This window comes from Bos indicus x Bos taurus, chromosome 19 (genome assembly GCF_003369695.1).
Source record: "Bos indicus x Bos taurus breed Angus x Brahman F1 hybrid chromosome 19, Bos_hybrid_MaternalHap_v2.0, whole genome shotgun sequence".
NCBI classification, from domain to species: domain Eukaryota; kingdom Metazoa; phylum Chordata; class Mammalia; order Artiodactyla; family Bovidae; genus Bos; species Bos indicus x Bos taurus.
The window spans coordinates 25,977,600-25,997,002 of record NC_040094.1 but is presented as its reverse complement, the minus strand read 5'-3'; the positions used below and the strand labels follow the sequence as shown (position 1 = coordinate 25,997,002).

Below are 19,403 nucleotides of genomic sequence, written 5' to 3'. Positions count from 1 at the left end.
TGTTCTTGAGCTAGAGGAATTTTCCTCCACTTTTTAGGTGGGTCTTCAGTGCAGCTACAAATGTCCTTATAAGAGAGAGATATGAGACTGAAGAGGACAAGGCAATGTGACCATGGATGCAGTGATGCGGCCTCAACCAGAGGCCGCCCACAGGCACCGGAAGCGGCACAGGAGGAGGCTTTCCGAGAGCCTCTATCGGGAGCGCGGCCCCGATGAACTTGCTTTTGACCCAGTGAAACCATTCTGGACTTCTGGCCTCCAGGACTATGGGAAACATTTCTGTTGCTCGAAGCTACTGAGTGTGCGGTCATTCGGTCCATCAGCCCTAGGACCCGAACACTAACTCCCAGGTCAGTTTCTCACCCAGGTTCTGGGAAGGAGCCAAGTTAGACGAAGAGGCTGAAGCAGAGAAAGTGGAAATCACTGGCCCAGGAATGCACAGCCAGTGAATGTCTGAAGTGGGATGGAGGCCTGGTTTATTTTTCCACTTTTTCAAGCTGCTGGGGGACTTTTAGGACTCAGTCTTTGCCTCTGGGGAGATAAGAATCTAGCTGTAGAGCCAGGATAAACATCATAATATCCTGGGACTTCCCAGGCGGTCCAGTGGTTAAGATTCTGCACTTCCACTGCAGGGGCACGGGTTCAGTTCCCTGGCTGGGGAACTAAATTCCCACATGCCATACAGTGCAGCCAAAAAAAAAAAAAAAAATCACAATCTCCTTTGGTGCCTCAGTTTGCCATCTGTAAAATGGGACAACCTCATGCTACAGGTCCCTCTGAAGGAAGGCTGCCTAGAAATCCCACCATTCCCTAGGTTCCACAGAAGCCTCACTCACCCCCAAGTGCCTTCCGGACCCTCACAGTGGCCCAAGAGCGAGAAGACAGGGACTGGGGCCCGGAGAGGACAAGGGAGTGGCCTGTGGCCACTCAGCAGCAAGAGCTCTGCCTGAGCTAGAACCAGGCCAGTGAGCCCCAAGTCCTGGTGTCCGCCCAGAGACTGAGTCTTGGGACTCAGGACCCCAAGAACTTCCCCATCAAGAGCCCAGACGTTGGGGACGTCCCTGGCAGTCCCATGGTCGAGACTCCACGCTTCCATTGCAGGGGGCACCAGTTCGATCCCTGGTCAGGGAACTCAGGTCCTGCATACCGTGTTGTGTGGCCAAAAAAGAGCCGAGACGTCCCTCACCTGTCCTGGCTGTTGCACGGCTCCCGAAAGCAGGGAAGGAGCAGCCCGTGCACCACACGGGCCTCGTACAGAAACTTGGGGGCCCAGAAGCCCAGAGCTCCAGTCACAAAGGCCATGGCTGTCACTCCAAGCGTCGACCACACAAAACTCCAGCTGAAAGAGAAAGTGAATGAGACAGAGGACAAGATGGTTGGATGGCATCACCAACTCAATGGACACGAGTTTGAGCAAGCTCCGGGGAGACAGTGAAGGACAGGGCAGCCTGATGTGCTGCAGGCCATGCAGTCGCAGAGTCGGACATGATTGAGTGACTGAACAACGAGGAAAAGTGCTCTGGATGGAGCTGGGAGAGGGCTGGGGCTGTCGGAGCCTGTCTGCTCCCATCCTCCATCTCCTGGGCACTCAGGTGGTCCCTGATCCTCCACCGACACCCCCTAAGCAGGCTGCCTGCCCTTCCCACCTCCACACCTTCGCTCCCGCTCTGCCTTCCTCCCTCCTCTCTGAGGATCAAGTCTCCCCCACCAGAGCGACCCAAATCCAACATCACATTCTCCAGCAATCTGTCCCTCTTCCCTGCCCTCCACTCGGCTCATGGCTCTGTAACAAAGAAGTGGAGTCTGGTCCATGCCCCATATTATGGTAAATTATGAGACCTGGGTAGGTGACCCCAACCTACCTCCCCAGCCATGCCTGGAACAGAGGAGGGATGCTCTCCCATGAGGCTCGGAGAGGTGAGCATTATACACTTGGGCATCTTCCCAACAACCTGAGAAGCCGGCAAAGCTACAGAACCATGTCTGCTGAATAAATGAGGGGAGTGAGGCTCCAAGTCTCAGGTCACTCAGGGATAAGGCAGTGGCAGAGCCAAGGCCGGAGCTCCCTCCCTCCCAGCCCAAATTCTGTCTCATGGCAGGCAGAGGGAGGCCTCTGAGTAGGGGAGCAACATCTCAGCTGGTGACAGAGAACTCAAAGGAAGCAGAGGGCTGTGAATGCTGCTGGGGCAGTCAGGGAGGGCTCCCTGGAGGTGGAGGGAGGGAGGGCGGTGATGCTGGGGCAGGCAGAGAGGGCTCCCTGGAGGCGGAGGGAGGGAGGGTGGTGATACTGGGGCAGGCAGGGAGGGCTCCCTGGAGGCAGAGGGAGGGAGGGCTGTGATGCTGGGGTGGGCAGAGGGGTTTTCAATGACATGCAGGGAGGAGTAGAGACACTCACTTTCTCCACAAGTATCCGACGTCCTCACACCAGCTGCTCTGTGGGTCCCCCGTGGTTGCGACACCCTGCTTCTCAGCAGCTCCCCGGGGTGGGTCTGGAACCAGCATGATAAGCAGGATCAAGGCCACAGCTTCCAGGCAGGGCATGATCTGGGGACAGGAGGGCCCAGGAAGCTCAGGGCCACATTCCTGGAAGCCAGGAGATCCCAGCTGTGACTGAACTTTGTGGACCAGTTTCTTCGGTTGCTCTGTGCCCCGGGGGCTAGGGGAAATGGGCTCATATCGGAGGAGCTGGTTATACACAGAGCTTGACATACCACTGCTTCTCATCCCCTCACCCCTGAGAGGACAGGCTCTCTGGGGAGCATGGTCCCCTTTGGATTTGACTTAATACCTGTCTGTCCTGTACTGACACTACTCTGTTAGAATCAGTGAGACTGACATGGTTGAGAACTGGAGGCTTGACTACACTGACACTGACTGTTGAGTTCTTGCTGCTCCAGTAAGGGTTTCTTTTCCTGGCCCACACCTCCATCTGCCACGCCAGCCCTGTCCAAGCGTCCTCCCGTCCCTTGCCTCACTAATCCTTAAGATTCCATAAGGTAGCTTTACTTCCCCACTCTACAGATAGGTAAAGTGAGGCCCCAAAGAGGGAGGTGACTTCCTTGAGATCACACAGCTAGCAAACTGAACAGCTGGGATGTGAACCAGGGGCACAACTTCCAGAGGCCACGGTCCATACGCAGCCCTGAAGCTGCCGATGTCTGAACACCCGCCATGGCGCCAGACACTGTGCCAAGGGGCAAAGGCCACTGGAGACTGGAAAGTCCCCGCTGGCCCAGGGGGGAAAGCAGAGGGAAGAAGAGGAAGCTGGACTCACTCGGAGGGCCCAACGCCAGTTCCCAGTCAGCTCTGCCACAGCTGACCCCAGTACATAGCCCAGACCACTGCAACAGAGAAGGAGGGGAATGGGCTGTGAGGGGAGGCAGGCGGCCCCAAGACCCCAAGGCCAGCCTGAGCCAGGGTGCCCCTACCCCAGGGAGCCAGCTCTCAGCAGCTCCCAACTGGGGAAAGTGAGCCACATGAGGCCCAGATGTCCACTGCCCTTGGTAAGTCACCAGTGATCTCTGGCTCCAGGCCCATCCCAACCATCCACTGTCTCCCTATATAAGGACCACTCATCCCGCCTCTCCAAGTCTCAGCCCTGCCCAAGTCAGGTGATTTCAGGAAACCTAAGTCAGAGTTCAGGGGTCCGACTGCAAAGCCCACTCTGTCCTATCCCATTGCGGGGTGTGTGGCCCAACCCTAACACAGTTCCCTGCCTCACCTCCCAGAGTCAGCCCCTCCCTGTGTAGCCCACACTGCTGAGCTGCTCTTTCTCCCTCCTCCAGGAGTGCGTTAGTATGCAGGGAGCATCTCCATTACACATCTCTAACCCCCACCATAGCCTACAGGTAGGTGCTCTTGGCCCCATTTACAGATGAGAAAACCGAGGCTCAGAGAGATAAAGTGACACAGAGAGGAAGGTAGAGTTGGGTTTCAAATGCAACCCCTTCTGCTCAATGTCTCCTACATCCAGCCCAGCCCCTGTTCTGACCCCTTTGGTCCTCAGTTTACCACCCAGAGAAGTAGATCCAGGGTAATACCAACCTTCCAACAGGAATAAAGATGTAGAATATGGCCAGCACACGGGTCCGCTGGTCCCTCACGAAGAGGTCTCCCAGGACAGTGGGTGCGATGGTGGAGTAACTGGCTGTGCCAGTCCCCACCAGCCCCCGGGACAAGAAGAAGAGCCAGGAGTACTGGGAAAATGGGCACAAGACCACAGTCAGTTCCAGAAATCACCCTCAGGGCAAAGGGGACTTAAAGATCTGTCCGCGGGACCGAGGGCATTTTGTGACACGGAGGAGATCAGGGCTCTAAGTGAAAAGTGAAAGTGTTAGTCGCTCAGTCGTGTCCGACTCTTTGCAACCCCATAGACTGTAGCCCACCAGGCTCCTCTGTCCATGGGATTCTCCAAGCAAGAATACTGGAGTGGGTTGCCGTTCCATTCTCCAGAGGATCGCCACAACCCAGGGCTCCAGATACCTCACTATTCCCCCAAATCGTACAGGCGCCCCCTGCTGGCTCCCACAGCCACTGCCCTGAGGAGCCTTTTTCCTGGGCATCCTGGTTAACAAACTGGCCTTTGCTCACCAGGCCACTTCCCGCAGACAGTAGCAGTTACCCTCACCCCAACCCCCACTCCCACCCCCACCCCTAGCTCAGTCCGGAGGAAGATGCCAAAGAGGAAGGCCCCTGTTAAGAAAGTCCAACGGCCTGTTGAGAAGACCCCTCTCTCAGCCCGTGGAAGGCAGTCCCCTCCAGCCAGGCTGGAGCCCGGAACAGAGCAGAAACAGCTCTGCTGGAGCTGGATCACAGAGGAAGAAGATGGAGGAGGGGGAGAGTGAAGGGGAGGACCCCCCCGGGGGCCGGGAAGGAGTGAGAGCACCTACCCGGGGGGAGATGAAGGAGCTGGAGAGACCAGCTCCGGACCAGAGCAGGATACCAAAGCTCAGCGTGGCCTTGCGGCTGTGTCGGTCGCCCAGGTAGCCAAACACGGGTGCAGACAGCAGCAGGAAGCTGATGAAGACTGGAGGAGACACACAAAGGGCGGCATGCAGCTCCCACCCCAACAAAGGGTGGCGGTGGGTGCGGAGCAGAAGGGTCCAGTAGGCCCAGAAAAGGAAACTGACTCAGCTTGCTTTAAAGTGAGTAGAAACCGGCTAGAGAAAAACCTAAGTTGAATCCCCCAATCCCCGCCACGGCCTAGAGTCAGGGGGAGCGGGAGGAAAGGGCGGGGGGCTGGGCCCGGACTCAAATCTCAGCTCTGCGGCTAGCTCACTATGCAGCCTTAGGTGACTAAGGAGTGCTCTCTGAGCACCAGCCCAACAGTGGAGGTCAACATTCCCTCCTCCCAGGCTGTGTAAAGGTGAGACAGAAGTGAGCACAGGGTCTGGCACGGAGCTGCCAAGGCCCTGTCTTTAGGAGAACTCCCACCCCTGTGAGCCTGACTTTGGGCCTGGTGAAATTTTGCTCTCAGGCCCCTGCTGGAGGTAGCGGGTGGAAGGCCAGGTGGGCGGGGTGTGGGCCAGATGCCTGCTTTGAGCAGATGAGCACGGTTAAGAATGAGCACACTGATTATAAACCAGCGGCCCCTGGAGGCTGGAAGAGACTTGGTTTTCCTAAGTAAAACATTCCCCTGACGCTGCACTTGTATTTATACCATTTTTCCAAAGTACCTAACACTTATGAATTGGTGACTGGATTAATGAAAGCGTTTACTATTCTGCGAAGACAAAGAAATTGCCACGTTTTTGCTTAACTACACCACGTGGATAGGTATACCTTCACTGCTTCTGTTCCTCAAATAAAATCGCCTCCATCCTTCTCGCTGAGTCCGCTGCCTCCGAGAGCCGGCAGGTGGCCAGGGTAAGGTCTAACCCTCCGCCACCCGGTCCCCCCACCCAAGGGCCTTGGGCTCTTCGGGGTCCCGCCCAGCGTCTGCGTCTTCATTCACTAAGCACAGATGATTGACGTTTTCTGAATCCAATGAATGCCCAGAGACGTCCCAACTCAGGTTCCAGCCCCTCCCACTTTGCCCTGACCCGTTCTCGTATTGGGTTACGCCATAAGCAATTGGCGGAAATTAAGCCAGTTTTGACCTACGAAAACGGCACTTGAATGTGGTTTGACCTAATACTCCGCAGAGAATAATCTTTGATGTCAACGGCATTTAAAAATGTAATAACTACTGCCAAAATGAAATGTCAAAATTGGCCTCCAAAAAGGCTGTATCAATTTACGCTGGAATAGAAGTATTACATATTGTTTGCTGACACTTGATAGGATCAATCGATTTATTTTTGTTCATTTAATGGTTAAAACACAAATGGTGTCTCGCCGACGTTTTAATCTGCATCATCCTTTTCCCCAGTGAGGCTGAGGATCAGCCCCTGGGTTCACATACTCAGCCTATTTTTTTCTATTGGCTCTGTGTTAATTTCTCCAGTCCCTTACATTTGTTTTAAGGATTTAAAATCAAATTCTGAGACTGAATTCCTGGGCTCACATTCTGACCCCACCGCTTCCTAGTTGTGTGACTTTGGGCAAAATCCTTTCTTTACTCTCTGATTCCCCTTTTATCAGAGTACAAAAGTAATGGTACTTCCCCCCTAAGCTTATGAGGAAGATTAAATAAAATAAAGCACATAAAAGATAGGCTTGCTGTAAATACCCAGCAGATGTTATCTATTGTTATTGCTAATTGCATTTATAATTTCAATCACCATCATACAAAATAATTTAGCTGTGATGTAATCAGATGTATCAGTCTTTCTCTGGGGAGGTTGCTTTGTGTCTTGTTAACACATATCTTTGTCACCTAAAGGTTCTATTTCCCCAAATGTTCTAATACTTTATGAGATTAGGGGTAGGGATCCCTCACAGTACGTGTGTGTGCATGCTCAGTCACTAAGTTGTGTTGGACTCTTTGCTATCCCATGGACTACAACCCACCAGGCTCCTCTGTCCATGGGATTTTCCAGGGAAGAATACCGGTGTGGGTTGCCATTTCCTTTTCCAGGGAATCTTTCCGACCCAGAGATGGAACACAAGTCACCTGCGTCTCCTGTATTGGCAGGCAGATTCTTTACAACTGAGCCACCTGCAGGATATAAACACTTTAAACCAGCAGATCTCCTGGAATGGAGAAGCCCGTCCCTAAGTGGAAGGCAGGCACGCCTTCACTCCCAGCATCTCCAGATTCAAATCATTCCTGTGACAAGGTGGAAGTCATTAAGGAGCACAAGGTTTAGAGAAGGACTCTATAAGCAACCACCTGGATTTGAATCCCAGCTCTCTCACTTGCAAGCTGTGTGGCCTTCAGAAGTCCTGCTGCCTTTCTGTGCCACAGGTTCGTCATCTGTAAAATGGGCATAATAATAATAACCCCTGCCTTGTGGGATTGTTGTGAAGATTAAATGACTACATGTTATTAAGCCCTTAGAACAGCACCTGGCACAGGGTAAAAGCCACATCAGTGTTTGTTTTAAATATTGTAAATCAGTTAACTAACTCCAGCAGCTTCTAAGTCCCATTGCAGTGCAGCAGAGGGGCTGGGGGGTGTCTGACCACTGCTTCGCCCCACCTCCCACCCCATTCTTATAGCTACACTGAGCCCTCTGAGCCATCAGTTTCCTCCTGTCTGCACCCCTGTGGTGACTCAGAAAAGTAAGAAGACTCACTTGAAGTCACCAGGGACAAGCCTGGTTGTCAGGCCTCCAAGCTTACTGCCCTTCCCACATACCTGTTTGGGCTACTTCTGCAGAAAAGACCCTTCCCTTCATCCAGTCTCAAACACATATACGCACGTGCACATCCCCACTACCCACTCACAAGCACATTTCTGTGTTCACAGGCTTTCTCTCTCCCTCTCTCTCTCTCACACACACAAACTTCTCCCTCCACACAACTCATTTATCAGGGGCTTTGCAGTAATAATCCTACTCGCCATGGTAAGAACCAGAGAAGGGAAATATTGACTCAACTTCCATTATCTGTTTAATCTAGAAGGTTCTGGGTGTTGAGCCTAGAAAGCCTCTCTGTGGCTACAGTATGACTGGAAGATGAGCACCACCTGCCCACCTTAGCCCTGAGATATGAGCAACTGGGAAAGACTGCCATCTAACGCAATAATCTAACTCTTTTGTTAGGTGCTTCCATTTGTAGAACCGTGTATCCCTTTGCATGTTTTCAGCTGACATCTAAGGCATTTTTTATCGTAAGTCTAACTAGCTGCAAAGGATGTGATTTCCAGCCATGATTGTATTTTTAAACTAGATTGTCATCAGTCCTTAGGGCTGCAGATCAAGTGCATGGGAAACATGCACCATAGAGCCTTATGGGCAAAGTCAGTCCTCATTTGGCAAATCAATAGGGCAAATCAGACTGGTTTTCTGTGAGAAAGATATGAAAATGTTGGCTTCGTTTTTTAATTAATTTTTATTGGGGTTTTGTTGATTTACAATGATATCTTGGTTTCCACTGTACAGCTTCATTTTTTTTTAATTGAAATAAATGTGTTGATACCCATCCCTGAGACAACCATCTCACTTCTGAATTCTCAGTTGTAGATAAAGAGAAGACTGTCACACACGCGCACGGGCCAGCGAGATAAGGCTTGGCGCCTTGCTATCTGGGGTTTGTGGCCTGGAGCAAACATCCCCGATCGGTTTCCACCGACTCTCTGTCCTGCCCGCAGGGCCTCGTCAGCAGAAGCCAGCAGCCGTGAGGGGTCCCTCTGTCTGATACGGAGGCGGTGGGGGGGGGGGGGCGTTAAATATTCTATTTATTTATTTGGGTGCACCAGGTCTTGGTTTCAGTACTCAGGCTCCTAGTTGCGACATTAGTTCCCTGACCAGGCACCGAACCTGGGCCCCCTGAAGTGGGAGCATAGAGTCTTAGCTGCTGGACCACCAGGGAAGTCTCCCCTGGAGGTTTTTTGCACCTAGTAAAACTCAGAATGGGGAGAGCTATTTTCCTCCCCAAAATGGTGGACAGGTGACTATTAAAGGGGAGGTGGGAGAAAAGACCCAGATGCTTGTTCTCAGGCAGATCTATCTTAGGAAAGAAATACATGGGCTTGAGGAGTACCGGGATTCTCAAAACTGTGAAGAGCACACATGTTTATCCTGTGTTGTGACAGTGTGTGCCCACATGTGGGTACGTGTGTGCATCTGTGTGTCACCATCCAGAAACCCACAGAGGAAAAGTTAGCACCTCGTGACCCCAACCACCCCCACCTTGACATGGAAGGTGTGGCTGCTCCCCTCTGCTGGACTGTAGGCCCCAGTGGGCCCAGACCCCATCTGAGCCCCTGTGGGTATGTGTCGCTGTCTGTCAATCTACTTTTACTTTTTTATTTTTCGCTGCACCACGTAGGATCTTAGTTCCTTGACCAGGGATCGAACCCGCACCTACAGTGGAAGCACAGATCTTAACCACTAGACCGCAAGGGAAGTCCCCTGTCTGTCTGTCTGGGTCCTAGTGACCAGGGTTTTCAGATCCATGAGAAGAAAGCACATGTTAGAAATTCTAACCCCAGCTACAAAGCTGAGCTTAATAGACATGAAGGATGAATGACCAACTCCCCAGCCAGGATCTGAAGCCTGTGAGCCTTTTCAAGCCCCAGCTCCCTCCCTTCTTTCCCCAGCGTGTGTGCATGCTAAGTTGCTTCAGTTGTGTCCAACTCTGCACAGGCAAGAACACTAAAATGGTTGCCAAGACCTCCTCCAGGGTATCTTCCCAGCTTGGGGACAGAACCCGTGTCTCCTGCATTGCAGGCAGATTCTTGACCGCTGAGCCACCAAGGAAGCCTCCTTTCCCCAGCACTCACCCTCAAACCCTGAGGCTGTTCAGGCACCAAATCCCAGCCTCTACTGCCTCCTTCTCTGACACAGACTGTCCCTCCCACCCAAACACCACCCATCCTCTGTGCCAGGGGACTCAATGGGGCTCAGGCTGGCCCCCCACCAGCAGCTGGAGCTGCACAGAGAACAGGACCTGCCAAAAGACCCCCGCCCAGCGTGAGCCGACGACCCCAGGCTGGGGACTCCCTCCTTACCTGTCTGAAGCAAACCAGCATTGCTGTCACTGATATGGAAAAACTTCTGTACGTCCAGCAGCACTCCTATGGACAGATGGACAGTGCTCAGGAAACAGGAAGCTGCCTGCCAGGCCTCCAAAGGCAGCTGCCTCTGCATCTTGGACAGGCTCACAGCTGACCAGCTCAGCACAGACATGGCACCCAGGCCCACTCTTCTCGTCCCTCTCTCCCACACATATGCACAACCACACACACACACACACACACACACAAATACACGATCCAGCATATCCCAAAGGCACAGACATACCAATTCACACACAAGCCTGCATGCCTGGACTACACACACATACTCACGCATCACAGACATGCAGATCCACATAGGCACATACAAACAGGCACACCCAGAGATATATACTCCCAGAAGCAGACACACACACACACACAGGAGCCAGCACTCACAGTCGTGTAAGTCCAGTCTTGTACACCCACACACATGTACACTGAGAGGTACACATAAAGACACACCCACAGGCACATGTGCATTTGCTCATAAGCAGGCCTGCCATTCACATCATAGAGTGACTGGTGTGCTCACTCAGTCGTGTCTGACTCTTTGCAACCCCATGGACTGTGGCCCACGAGGCTCCTCTGTCCCTAGGATTCTCCAGTCAAGAATACTGGAGTGGGTTGCATTCCCTTCTCCAGGGGATCTTCCTGACCCAGGGATTGAACCTGAGTCTCCTGAACTGACAGGCAGATTCTTTACCACTGCGCCACCTGGGAAGCCTCGGAATGACTGGCAGCCATCCATTCAGACTACGGTGTAATGAAAGTCCCTGAAACTGTGCAGCACAGCAGCCCTACTTGTATACAAATTCCAGACATTCATAGATATACATACACATGCATGAGCATGTACACGCAAAGACATATGTGCCCTGGCCTGGCATAAGTGCACACACAGCACATTCTTCCAGAGGCATGAACACACCGACATGGAGTGCCTGTGAGAGCTGCAGAGATAGGTCCCACTTAGGTCTGACCTTGGCCCCACCTCCCTGAAGCTTGCAATTTCTTGCTCTAAGATCTTGCTAGGCTGATATCCCATCAGTCCGTAGTAGTATATCAAAGCTAGTCAGGGTCCAAGGCACCTACTTATGTGAACTGTGAGGCTCTGGCCCTGTCATCTCTTTGAATTATGAGACGGCTGAGGGCCATCAGTATCACTGTCCCCATTATACAGATTGAGAAACAGAGGTCTCAGCCACCTATGGCTGTACAGTTGGGACCATCCCAGCCAGAGGCAGCCTACCCGCCCACCCAGTGTCACAAATGGGGCTCTGCAGAAATGCCCCCACGGTGGAGAAGAAGACCTGCCATTCACACCTCGAAGACCTGCCAGCGGGTGAAAAAGATGGAAGAAACAGAGAAGTCAAATAAGAGATTTTTGTTCTGATATTTACTTTGGACCCAATTGCCACAAAATCCAGATACTAACATCTATGTCTTTCCTTCTCTCTTAATACTTTTAATTACATGAATTAGATATATTCATTGTCAAGAAAGAGACAACACAGATAAGCAAAGTCAATGGTGGGCTTCCCTGGTAGCTCAGTGGTAAAGAATCTACCTGCCAATGCAGGAGACATGGGTTCGATCCCTGGTCCAGGAAGAACCCACATGACGCAGAGCAACTAAGCCTGGGCACCGCAACTACTGAGCCTGTGCTCTAGAGCCCGGGAACTGCAACTACTGAAGCCCACATGCCCTAGAGCCTGTGCTCCACAAGAAGAGAAGCCACGGCAATGAGAAACCGGTGCACCGCAGCTAGAGAGGAGCCCCTGCTTGCCGCAACTAGAGAAAAGCAAAGACTCAGCACAGCCAAGCCTAAATAAGTAAATAAAATTAAGTCAATGGCTAAGTAAAAAATTCTCTATAATCACATTCATTCTGGGGACTGGGACTCAGCCCCTTGTTTTGGCCACTCCTGGGCTCCTCCGAGCCCCATGCCGCTCTGGAGGCAGCCGGGGGACCAAGTGTGGGTCCAGCCTTGTTTTCATCTTTCTGCTATCACTCTGGCCTCCCAGAGACCTGCTTCACACAAGAGAATTCTTGGTGCGTGAGAACCACCTGCCTCAACAGTCCCCAGGCCCTGGGCAAGGTTTCACTTCCCCGGGCCTCCCTCAACCCAATAACCATGGCCCTGCTACTCACACAGCCAGAGGATGTCCTTTCAGTCCTAGGGGGCTGAAAGGCCTCCATACCCCGTTGCCCCTTCCCCTCCTCTTCAAGCCCTCCACCCCCACTCCAACGCAGGACTCCTCTGCTTCAGCCTAATCTATCGCAGTAGCCTCTGACTGACCTCTCTGTCTCCTTTGGCCTCCATTAGAGCCTCAACCCCGATTACGGTCTCCCCACTTAAAAATTTTCCATGGCTCCCCATTGCTTCAGTAGAACGTGCAAGCTCCCAGCCTGGTCCCCGAGAAACCTATGATACAGCCCAAATACTCTTTCAGAATAATTTCCTGCTTTCTCCGCATCTCTCTGATCAGACCATGCACTTTTGCTCCATTCCCTGCCTTACTGATTTTCTCAGCCTTCAAGACCCAAACCTTCTGCCCCTCCCTCATCTGTGAATTCTACCTGAACCCTCAGTGTTTCATCCTGGGAAAGTTATTTGCTCAGTTGTGTCCAACTCTTTGTGACCCCACAGACTGTAGCCCACCAGGCTCCTCTCCCCTGTCCATGGGATTTTCCAGGGAAGAATACTGGAGTGGATTGCTGTTTCGTCCTCCAGGGGATCTTCCTGACTCAGGGATCAAACCTGGGTCTCCCGCATTGCAGGCAGATTCTTTACCACCTGAGCCACCAGGAAAGCCCCTTTTTTTTTCATCCTGGGGCTGTCCAGCTAATGGTCACTCAGCTCTGTCCTGGGTTAGAGACACTTGGACGTGTGTTCTGTGTCCCTCTGAGCTCCTCAAAGGCAGTGACCCACAGGGTCTGGTGCTGTCTGCAATCCCCAAGTCACCTTCATTCTGCATCTGCAAGCTGGTAACTGATGAATCCATATCCTGGCCTCAGGGAGCCTGGCTGCTGCAGACACCTCCTCTGAGCTCCCCAGGTACCCTCCCCTCAACCCACGCTTCTTCACCTGGCTGCATCTCTCTGTCTCAAAGGAGTCCTATTAACAAGTTTCTCTCTCTACCACATGAGATGGTCACTCCTGTGTTCAGGAGCTACAAAGTTGACTCCCCCCTCCCCTGGGTCCCCAAGGCCCATAGTACTCAGTTCATCTTGAATGAGCGCATGATCAAGGCAGAAAAGAAGGTTGAACCTTGAACGAATGAACGAAGAAGTCAGTGGGTGGTGACATGCAGACAGAGTGAGTTGAGCCCTGGGGCCTACAAGAAGGAAGGCAGAATGTGCAAGGTTTGCACGCCGCCTGCTGCCCCAGAAACAAGCAGCCAGCCTGTTCTTGCTTGGAAGCAGGGCCAGGCCACCCTGTCCTACGCCAGGACCTCACCTCAACGTTCCACCCAGAATTTCCAGAGCTTTGCCCGAGGCCCAGCCCTCCCTGGAGTCCTCACCTACCCACCGCCATCAAGCACCCACACCTGTAGGCACACTCAGTCGGGGGATACATTGGGAACTCGTTTGGTCCTCTCCCCATTCAGGCTGGCCTGAAACCATTGGGGTGGGGCGTGGAGGTGAGAATAGCAGAGATGTGCCGCACAAGGAGAAAGTTTGCTGGGTGGAGGGCCACTGTGGACACACAGCAGCAGCTGGTGGCAGGTGCTGCCCAGCCTGCCCGGCCCCCGCCTCACCTGCAATGATGAACCAGTTCATGTAGTTCAGGAGGTTGATGTAGCAGAGCACGGCAGCGGCCACATAAGCTCTCCAACGGGGCAGGCTCCAGGGGGCGGGCAAGGATGGAGGATCTGTGTCTGTGGCCCTCGAGGGTCCACCTGGCCCTGGGGACTGACCGTGAAGCCCCTCTGGCTGCCTGAACTCCACAGACATGCCCCCAGCCTCACCAGCCTACAGCTCCCGTCCCAGGATGGATGCCGAGATGAAAGACACATCAGCTCTGCACAGAGTCACTTCCTGTGGGCTCCCAGTCACCCAACCTCAAAGCAGCTGCCCTAACCGCTCAGGATCTTATCGCAGGTCTCTGCTGAGCCCACTGCAGCCTCACCGGTGAGATTTCACCATCCACAGCCCCTGAGGCTCAAAGTGAGGGAAGAGAGCTCCTGGCCCGCCACCCAGAGTAACTGGTCCTTTTGACTCAGCCTGCGATGCGGTAGCTGCCCTGAGAAAGAGAAGCTTTGCAGACAGGAAGTGAGAGGAGTCTCCTAGAGTCCCATGTGCTGCGGGAGGGTCTGGCTGCCACATACGAAACGGACTGTGAATGAGGGATTTGAATCTGGGTCCTAGGTGTTGGCCAGGAGAGCGACACTGGACTGGACTGTAAGTGGTACTTACGGTCCGTAGCAGGGTACCGTAGCAGGGTACCGTAACCCCTGCTCCTGTGTAAAGTCCTACCTGGAGAAACAAAGATGATGAGGGGCTGCTGACAGGAAGGCAGCCCGAGGGCAAAGTTCACCAATGGATGTGAAATTTAAGGGGAGATTTTTGATGAGGGGCAAAATATTGGCATGCTCTTAAAGTGCCTCTCTAGGGACTTCCCTGGCAGTCCAGTGGCTAAGACTCCATGCTCCTAATGCAGGAGACCCAGGTTCAAACCCTGGTCAGGGAACTAGACCCCTTCACGCTGCGACTAAAAGATCCCACGTGCCACAGCTAAGACCCAGCACAGTCAAATAAATAAAATAGCATGACTAATGAGGGGCAGAATTCCCACCAGGATTGCATGGCCCCAGTGTAATCATGACAGAATCTCAGACAAACCCAAACGAGGGACACTATTTTTTTTAATAGACTTTATTTCTTAAGAGCAGTCATAAGTTCACAGAAAATTGAACAGAATGTTAAGATTTCCCATTTACCCCTCTGCTTTCACACATGCTTAGCCTCCCCCCTTATCAACACCCCTGCCCAGAGCAGGACGTTTGCCACAGCCGATGAACTTACACTGACACATCATTATCACTCGGAGTCCATCATTCACATTAGGGTTCACTCTGGGTGTTGTCCCTTTTATGGGTTTGGACAAATGAGTACCACCTGTACCTATCATTATGAACTAGAGTCCATGGTGCTAGTGGTAGAGAACCCGCCTGTCACTGCAGGAGACTAAGAGACAAGGGTTCGATCCCTGGGTCAGGAAGATCCCCTGGAGAAGCACTACCCACTCCAGTATTCTTCACTGGGGAATCCCTATGGACAGAGGAGCCTGGCCGGCTATCAGTCCAGGGGTTGCAAAGATTCAGACGTGACTGAGCTACTAAGCACGCATGCACATCATTATAGTGTCTTACAGAACAATTTTATTGCCCTAAAATCCTCTGTACTCTGCCTGTTCATCCCTCCCTCCCCTCATCCTCTGGCAACCACTGAAATTTTTACTGTCTCCATAATTTTACCTTTTCCGGAATGTCACATAGTTGAAACTGTACAGCGTGGAGCCCTTGCAGATTGGCTTCTTTCTCTTAGTCATTTGCATTGAAGTTTCTTCCATGTTGCTCTATGGCTTAAGAGTTCATTTTTGCTTAGTGCTTGCTGAATAATATTCCACTGTCTGAATGGACTGGAATTTATCCATTCACCTCTGAAGGGCATCTTGGAGGCTCACAAGTGTGGACAATTATAAATAAAAACAAAAATAAACAAATGGGACCTTATGAAACAAAAAAGCTTTTGCACAGCAAAGGAAACCATAAACAAAACAAAATGACAGCCCTCAGAATGGGAGAAAATATTTGTAAACAAAGCAATTGGCAAGGCATTAATTTCCAAAATATACAAACAGCTTGTGCAGCTCAATATCAAAAACACAAGCAACCCAACCAAAAAATGGGTGGAAGATCTAAGTAGACATTTCTCCAAATAAGATATACAGATGGTTAAAAAGTACATGAAAAGATTCTAAACATCACTAATTATTAGAGAAATGCAAATCAAAACTAATGAGATATCACTTCACACCAATCAGAATGGCCATCATAAAAAAAATCTACAAACAATAAATGCTGGAGACGGTGTGGAGAAGAGGGAATCCTCTTGCACTGCTGGTGGGAATGCAAACTGATACAACCACTATGGAGAACAGTATGCAGATTTCTTAAAAACTAGGAATAAAACCACCATATGACCCAGCAATCCCACTACTAGGCATGTACCTTGAGGAAACCAAAATTGAAAAAGATACATATAACCCAATATTCATCGCAGCTCTAGTTACACTAGCTAGGACATGGAAGCTACCTTGATGTCCATTAACAGATGAGTGGATAAAGAAGCTGTGGTGTATATATACAATGGAATATTACTCAGCCATAAAAAGGAAAGTATTTGTCAGACCTAATGAGGTGGATGAACCTAGAGCCTATTATACAGAGTGAAGTAAGTCAGAAAGAGAAAAACAATTATCTTTTACTAACGCATATATATGGAATGTAAAAAGGTGGCGCGGATAAACTATTTGCAGAGCGGCAGTGAAGACACGGACACTGAGAGCAGACTTGTGGGCAGGGCTCAGCAGGAGGAGAAGGCGGGAGGCATGGAGAAAGTGACTCGGAAAGACACATTACCATATGCAGAACAGACGACAGCCAATGGGAATTTGCTGTATGACTCGGAACTTAAACCGGGGCTCCATAACAACCTCGAGGGGTGGGATGGGGAGGGAGGGGGAAAGAATGTTCAAGTGGGAGGGGACATGGGTAAACCTGTGGCTGATTTCCTGTTGATGTTTGGTAGAAATCAATACAATACTGTAAATCAATGATCCTTCAGTTAAAAATAAATAAATAAATAAAAATCTACAAACAAGAAATATTGGAGAGGATGTACAGAAAAGGGAACCATCCTATACCGTTGGTGGGAATTTAAATTAGTACAGTCTCCATGGAGAACAGTTTGGAGGTTCCTCAAAAAGCTAAAAATAGAACTGTCATATGGCCCAGCAATCCCACTCCTGGGCATATATCCAGAGAAAAACATAACTGGAAAAGACACACGCACTTCAGTGTTCATTTTAGTACTATTTACATTAGTCAGGACAGGGAAACAACCTAAATTTCCACCAACAGAGGAATGGATAAAAAAGATGTCATACATATATACAGTGGAATATTACTCAGCCATAAAAAAGAACAAAATGCCATTTGCAGAAACAGGATGGACCTAGAGATTGTCACACTGAGTGAGGTAAGTCAGACACAGAAAACAAATATCATATGATATCATTACACGTGGAACCTAAAAAAAGGGTACAAATGAACTTATTTACAAAACAGAAGTAGAGTCACAGATGCACAGATATAGAAAACAAACATGGTTACTGGGAGATGGGGCTGCTGCTGCTGCTGCTGCTGCTAAGTCGCTTCAGTCGTGTCCGACTCTGTGCGACCCCATAGACAGCAGCCCACGAGGCTCCCCCGTCCTTGGGATTCTCCAGGCAAGAACACTGGAGTGGGTTGCCATTTCCTTCTCCAGTGCATGAAAGTGAAAAGTGAAAGTGAAGTCGCTCAGTCATGCCCCACTCTTCGCAACCCCATAGACTGCAGCCTACCAGGCTCCTCCGTCCATGGGATTTTCCAGGCAAGAGCACTGGAGTGGGGTGTCATTGCCTTCTCCAGACAGATATTAGCTGCTATTATCTCAGCCATCCTGGGAGCTCCTGGGGAGGGGGACTGACTGGAAGGGAAGAGATCCTCTGGAGTAGGAAATGGCAAACCACTCCAGGATTCTTGTCTGGGAAATCCCATGAACAGAACAGCCTGGCGGGCCACAGTCCACCGGGTCGAAAAGAGTCAGACATGACTGAGCAACTGAGCACACGCATAAGTTTTTAACTAGAGCCCTTGCTCCGCAGCAAGAGAAGCCCACGTGAACAAGAAGAGCGTGTGTGGTGCAATGAAGACCCAGCACAGCCAATAAGTAAATAAATAATTTTTAAGTGTCTTAAAGAAACCACAATGATATATTGTTCTTCATATCCACTAGTATGGACTAGAATTTTAAGCTTTATCAATTAAAAAAACAGAAAATAAGTGTTGGCGAAGATACAGAGAAATTGAAACCTTCATACATAGCTGGTAGGACTGAAGATGGTTCAGTTACTGTGGGTTGAGAGGAGGACCATAAAGAAGGCTAAGCACTGAAGAACTGATGCTTTCAAATTGTGGTGCTGGAGAAAAGACTCTTCAGAGTCCCTAGGACAACAAGGAGATCAAACCAGTCAGTCTTAAAAGAAATCAACCCTGAATATTCACTGGAAGGACGGGTGCTGAAACTGAAGCTCCAGTTCTTTGCGAAGAGGCCACTCACTGGAAAGACCCTTGCCATTCCCTTCTCCAGGGATCTTCCTGACCCAGGAATTGAACCCAAGTCTCCTACACTGCAGGCAGATTCTTTACTGACTGAGGTACCAGAGAAGCCCAGTGCAGGAGACCCGGGTTCAATCCCTGGGTCAGGAAGATCCCCTGGAGAAGGGAATGGCAACCCACTCCAGTATTCTTGCCTGGAGAATTCCATGGACAGAGAAGCCTAAGGAGCTATAGTCCATAGGGTCACGAAGAGTCAGACACAACTGAGCAACTAACACACACGCATACACACACACACACTCTCTTACTGTATAACATCCCCACAAACATATGGCTTTAAGCAACTATGGTTGGTGGTGGTTTAATCGCTAAGACATGACCGACTCTTTGCAACCCCATGGACTGTAGCCCACAAAGCTCCTCCACCCATAGGTGTTGGGGGCCAGAGTGAGGTACTCCGCCCGTGACAAAGGTCATGAGGAAGGAGGCTCGACATACGCAAAGGCGGGATCGAGCCTCAGGAGTCCCCCTGGAAATCCTTGAGCATCTACCCCCATAACCAGAACCTGCCTACTTTACTACTTTGTGCTCTCACCTACACCTCTGACTTTACGGGGGGCTGTCCCCCACCACCTCTTTTGGAGAAGGAATTAACTTAGAGCTCCAGTTAATAATAATTCCTGGGCGTGATAGGAGTGTTTCAACCTACAAACTCCTCTGAAGGTTCTCTAGCCTGCCTGACACGCTTGTCCGGCCACATGTGATTGCTCACAGCCTCTCAACCGTGAGAGGCACGAGATGCTTTAAACCTTCTAAAAACAGGTTCCTTAGAAAAGTTAGAAAACTATTAGTATAAGTATAATGGGCTGATTAGAAATTGTATTGGTGAAGGGTTTTTCATTTGTTGAGCC

General features: G+C 50.8%; 1 protein-coding gene across 1 annotated transcript in view; it reads right to left on the bottom strand.

Moving 5' to 3' along the window:
• SPNS3 (sphingolipid transporter 3 (putative)) overlaps nt 1–15,680 on the bottom strand; it is a 42,467-nt gene extending 26,787 nt beyond the window's left edge. The window contains exons 1-9 of the mRNA XM_027519332.1: nt 15,586–15,680; nt 14,525–14,612; nt 13,867–14,080; nt 10,058–10,123; nt 4,890–5,026; nt 4,045–4,196; nt 3,275–3,341; nt 2,396–2,544; nt 1,187–1,339 (exon numbers count right to left, since the gene is read on the bottom strand). Of these exons, the coding sequence (XP_027375133.1) occupies nt 1,187–1,339; nt 2,396–2,544; nt 3,275–3,341; nt 4,045–4,196; nt 4,890–5,026; nt 10,058–10,123; nt 13,867–14,080; nt 14,525–14,612; nt 15,586–15,680 (1,121 nt within the window). The remainder of the gene's footprint in view (nt 1–1,186; nt 1,340–2,395; nt 2,545–3,274; nt 3,342–4,044; nt 4,197–4,889; nt 5,027–10,057; nt 10,124–13,866; nt 14,081–14,524; nt 14,613–15,585) is intronic.
• Nucleotides 15,681–19,403: the final 3,723 nt, after the last annotated feature.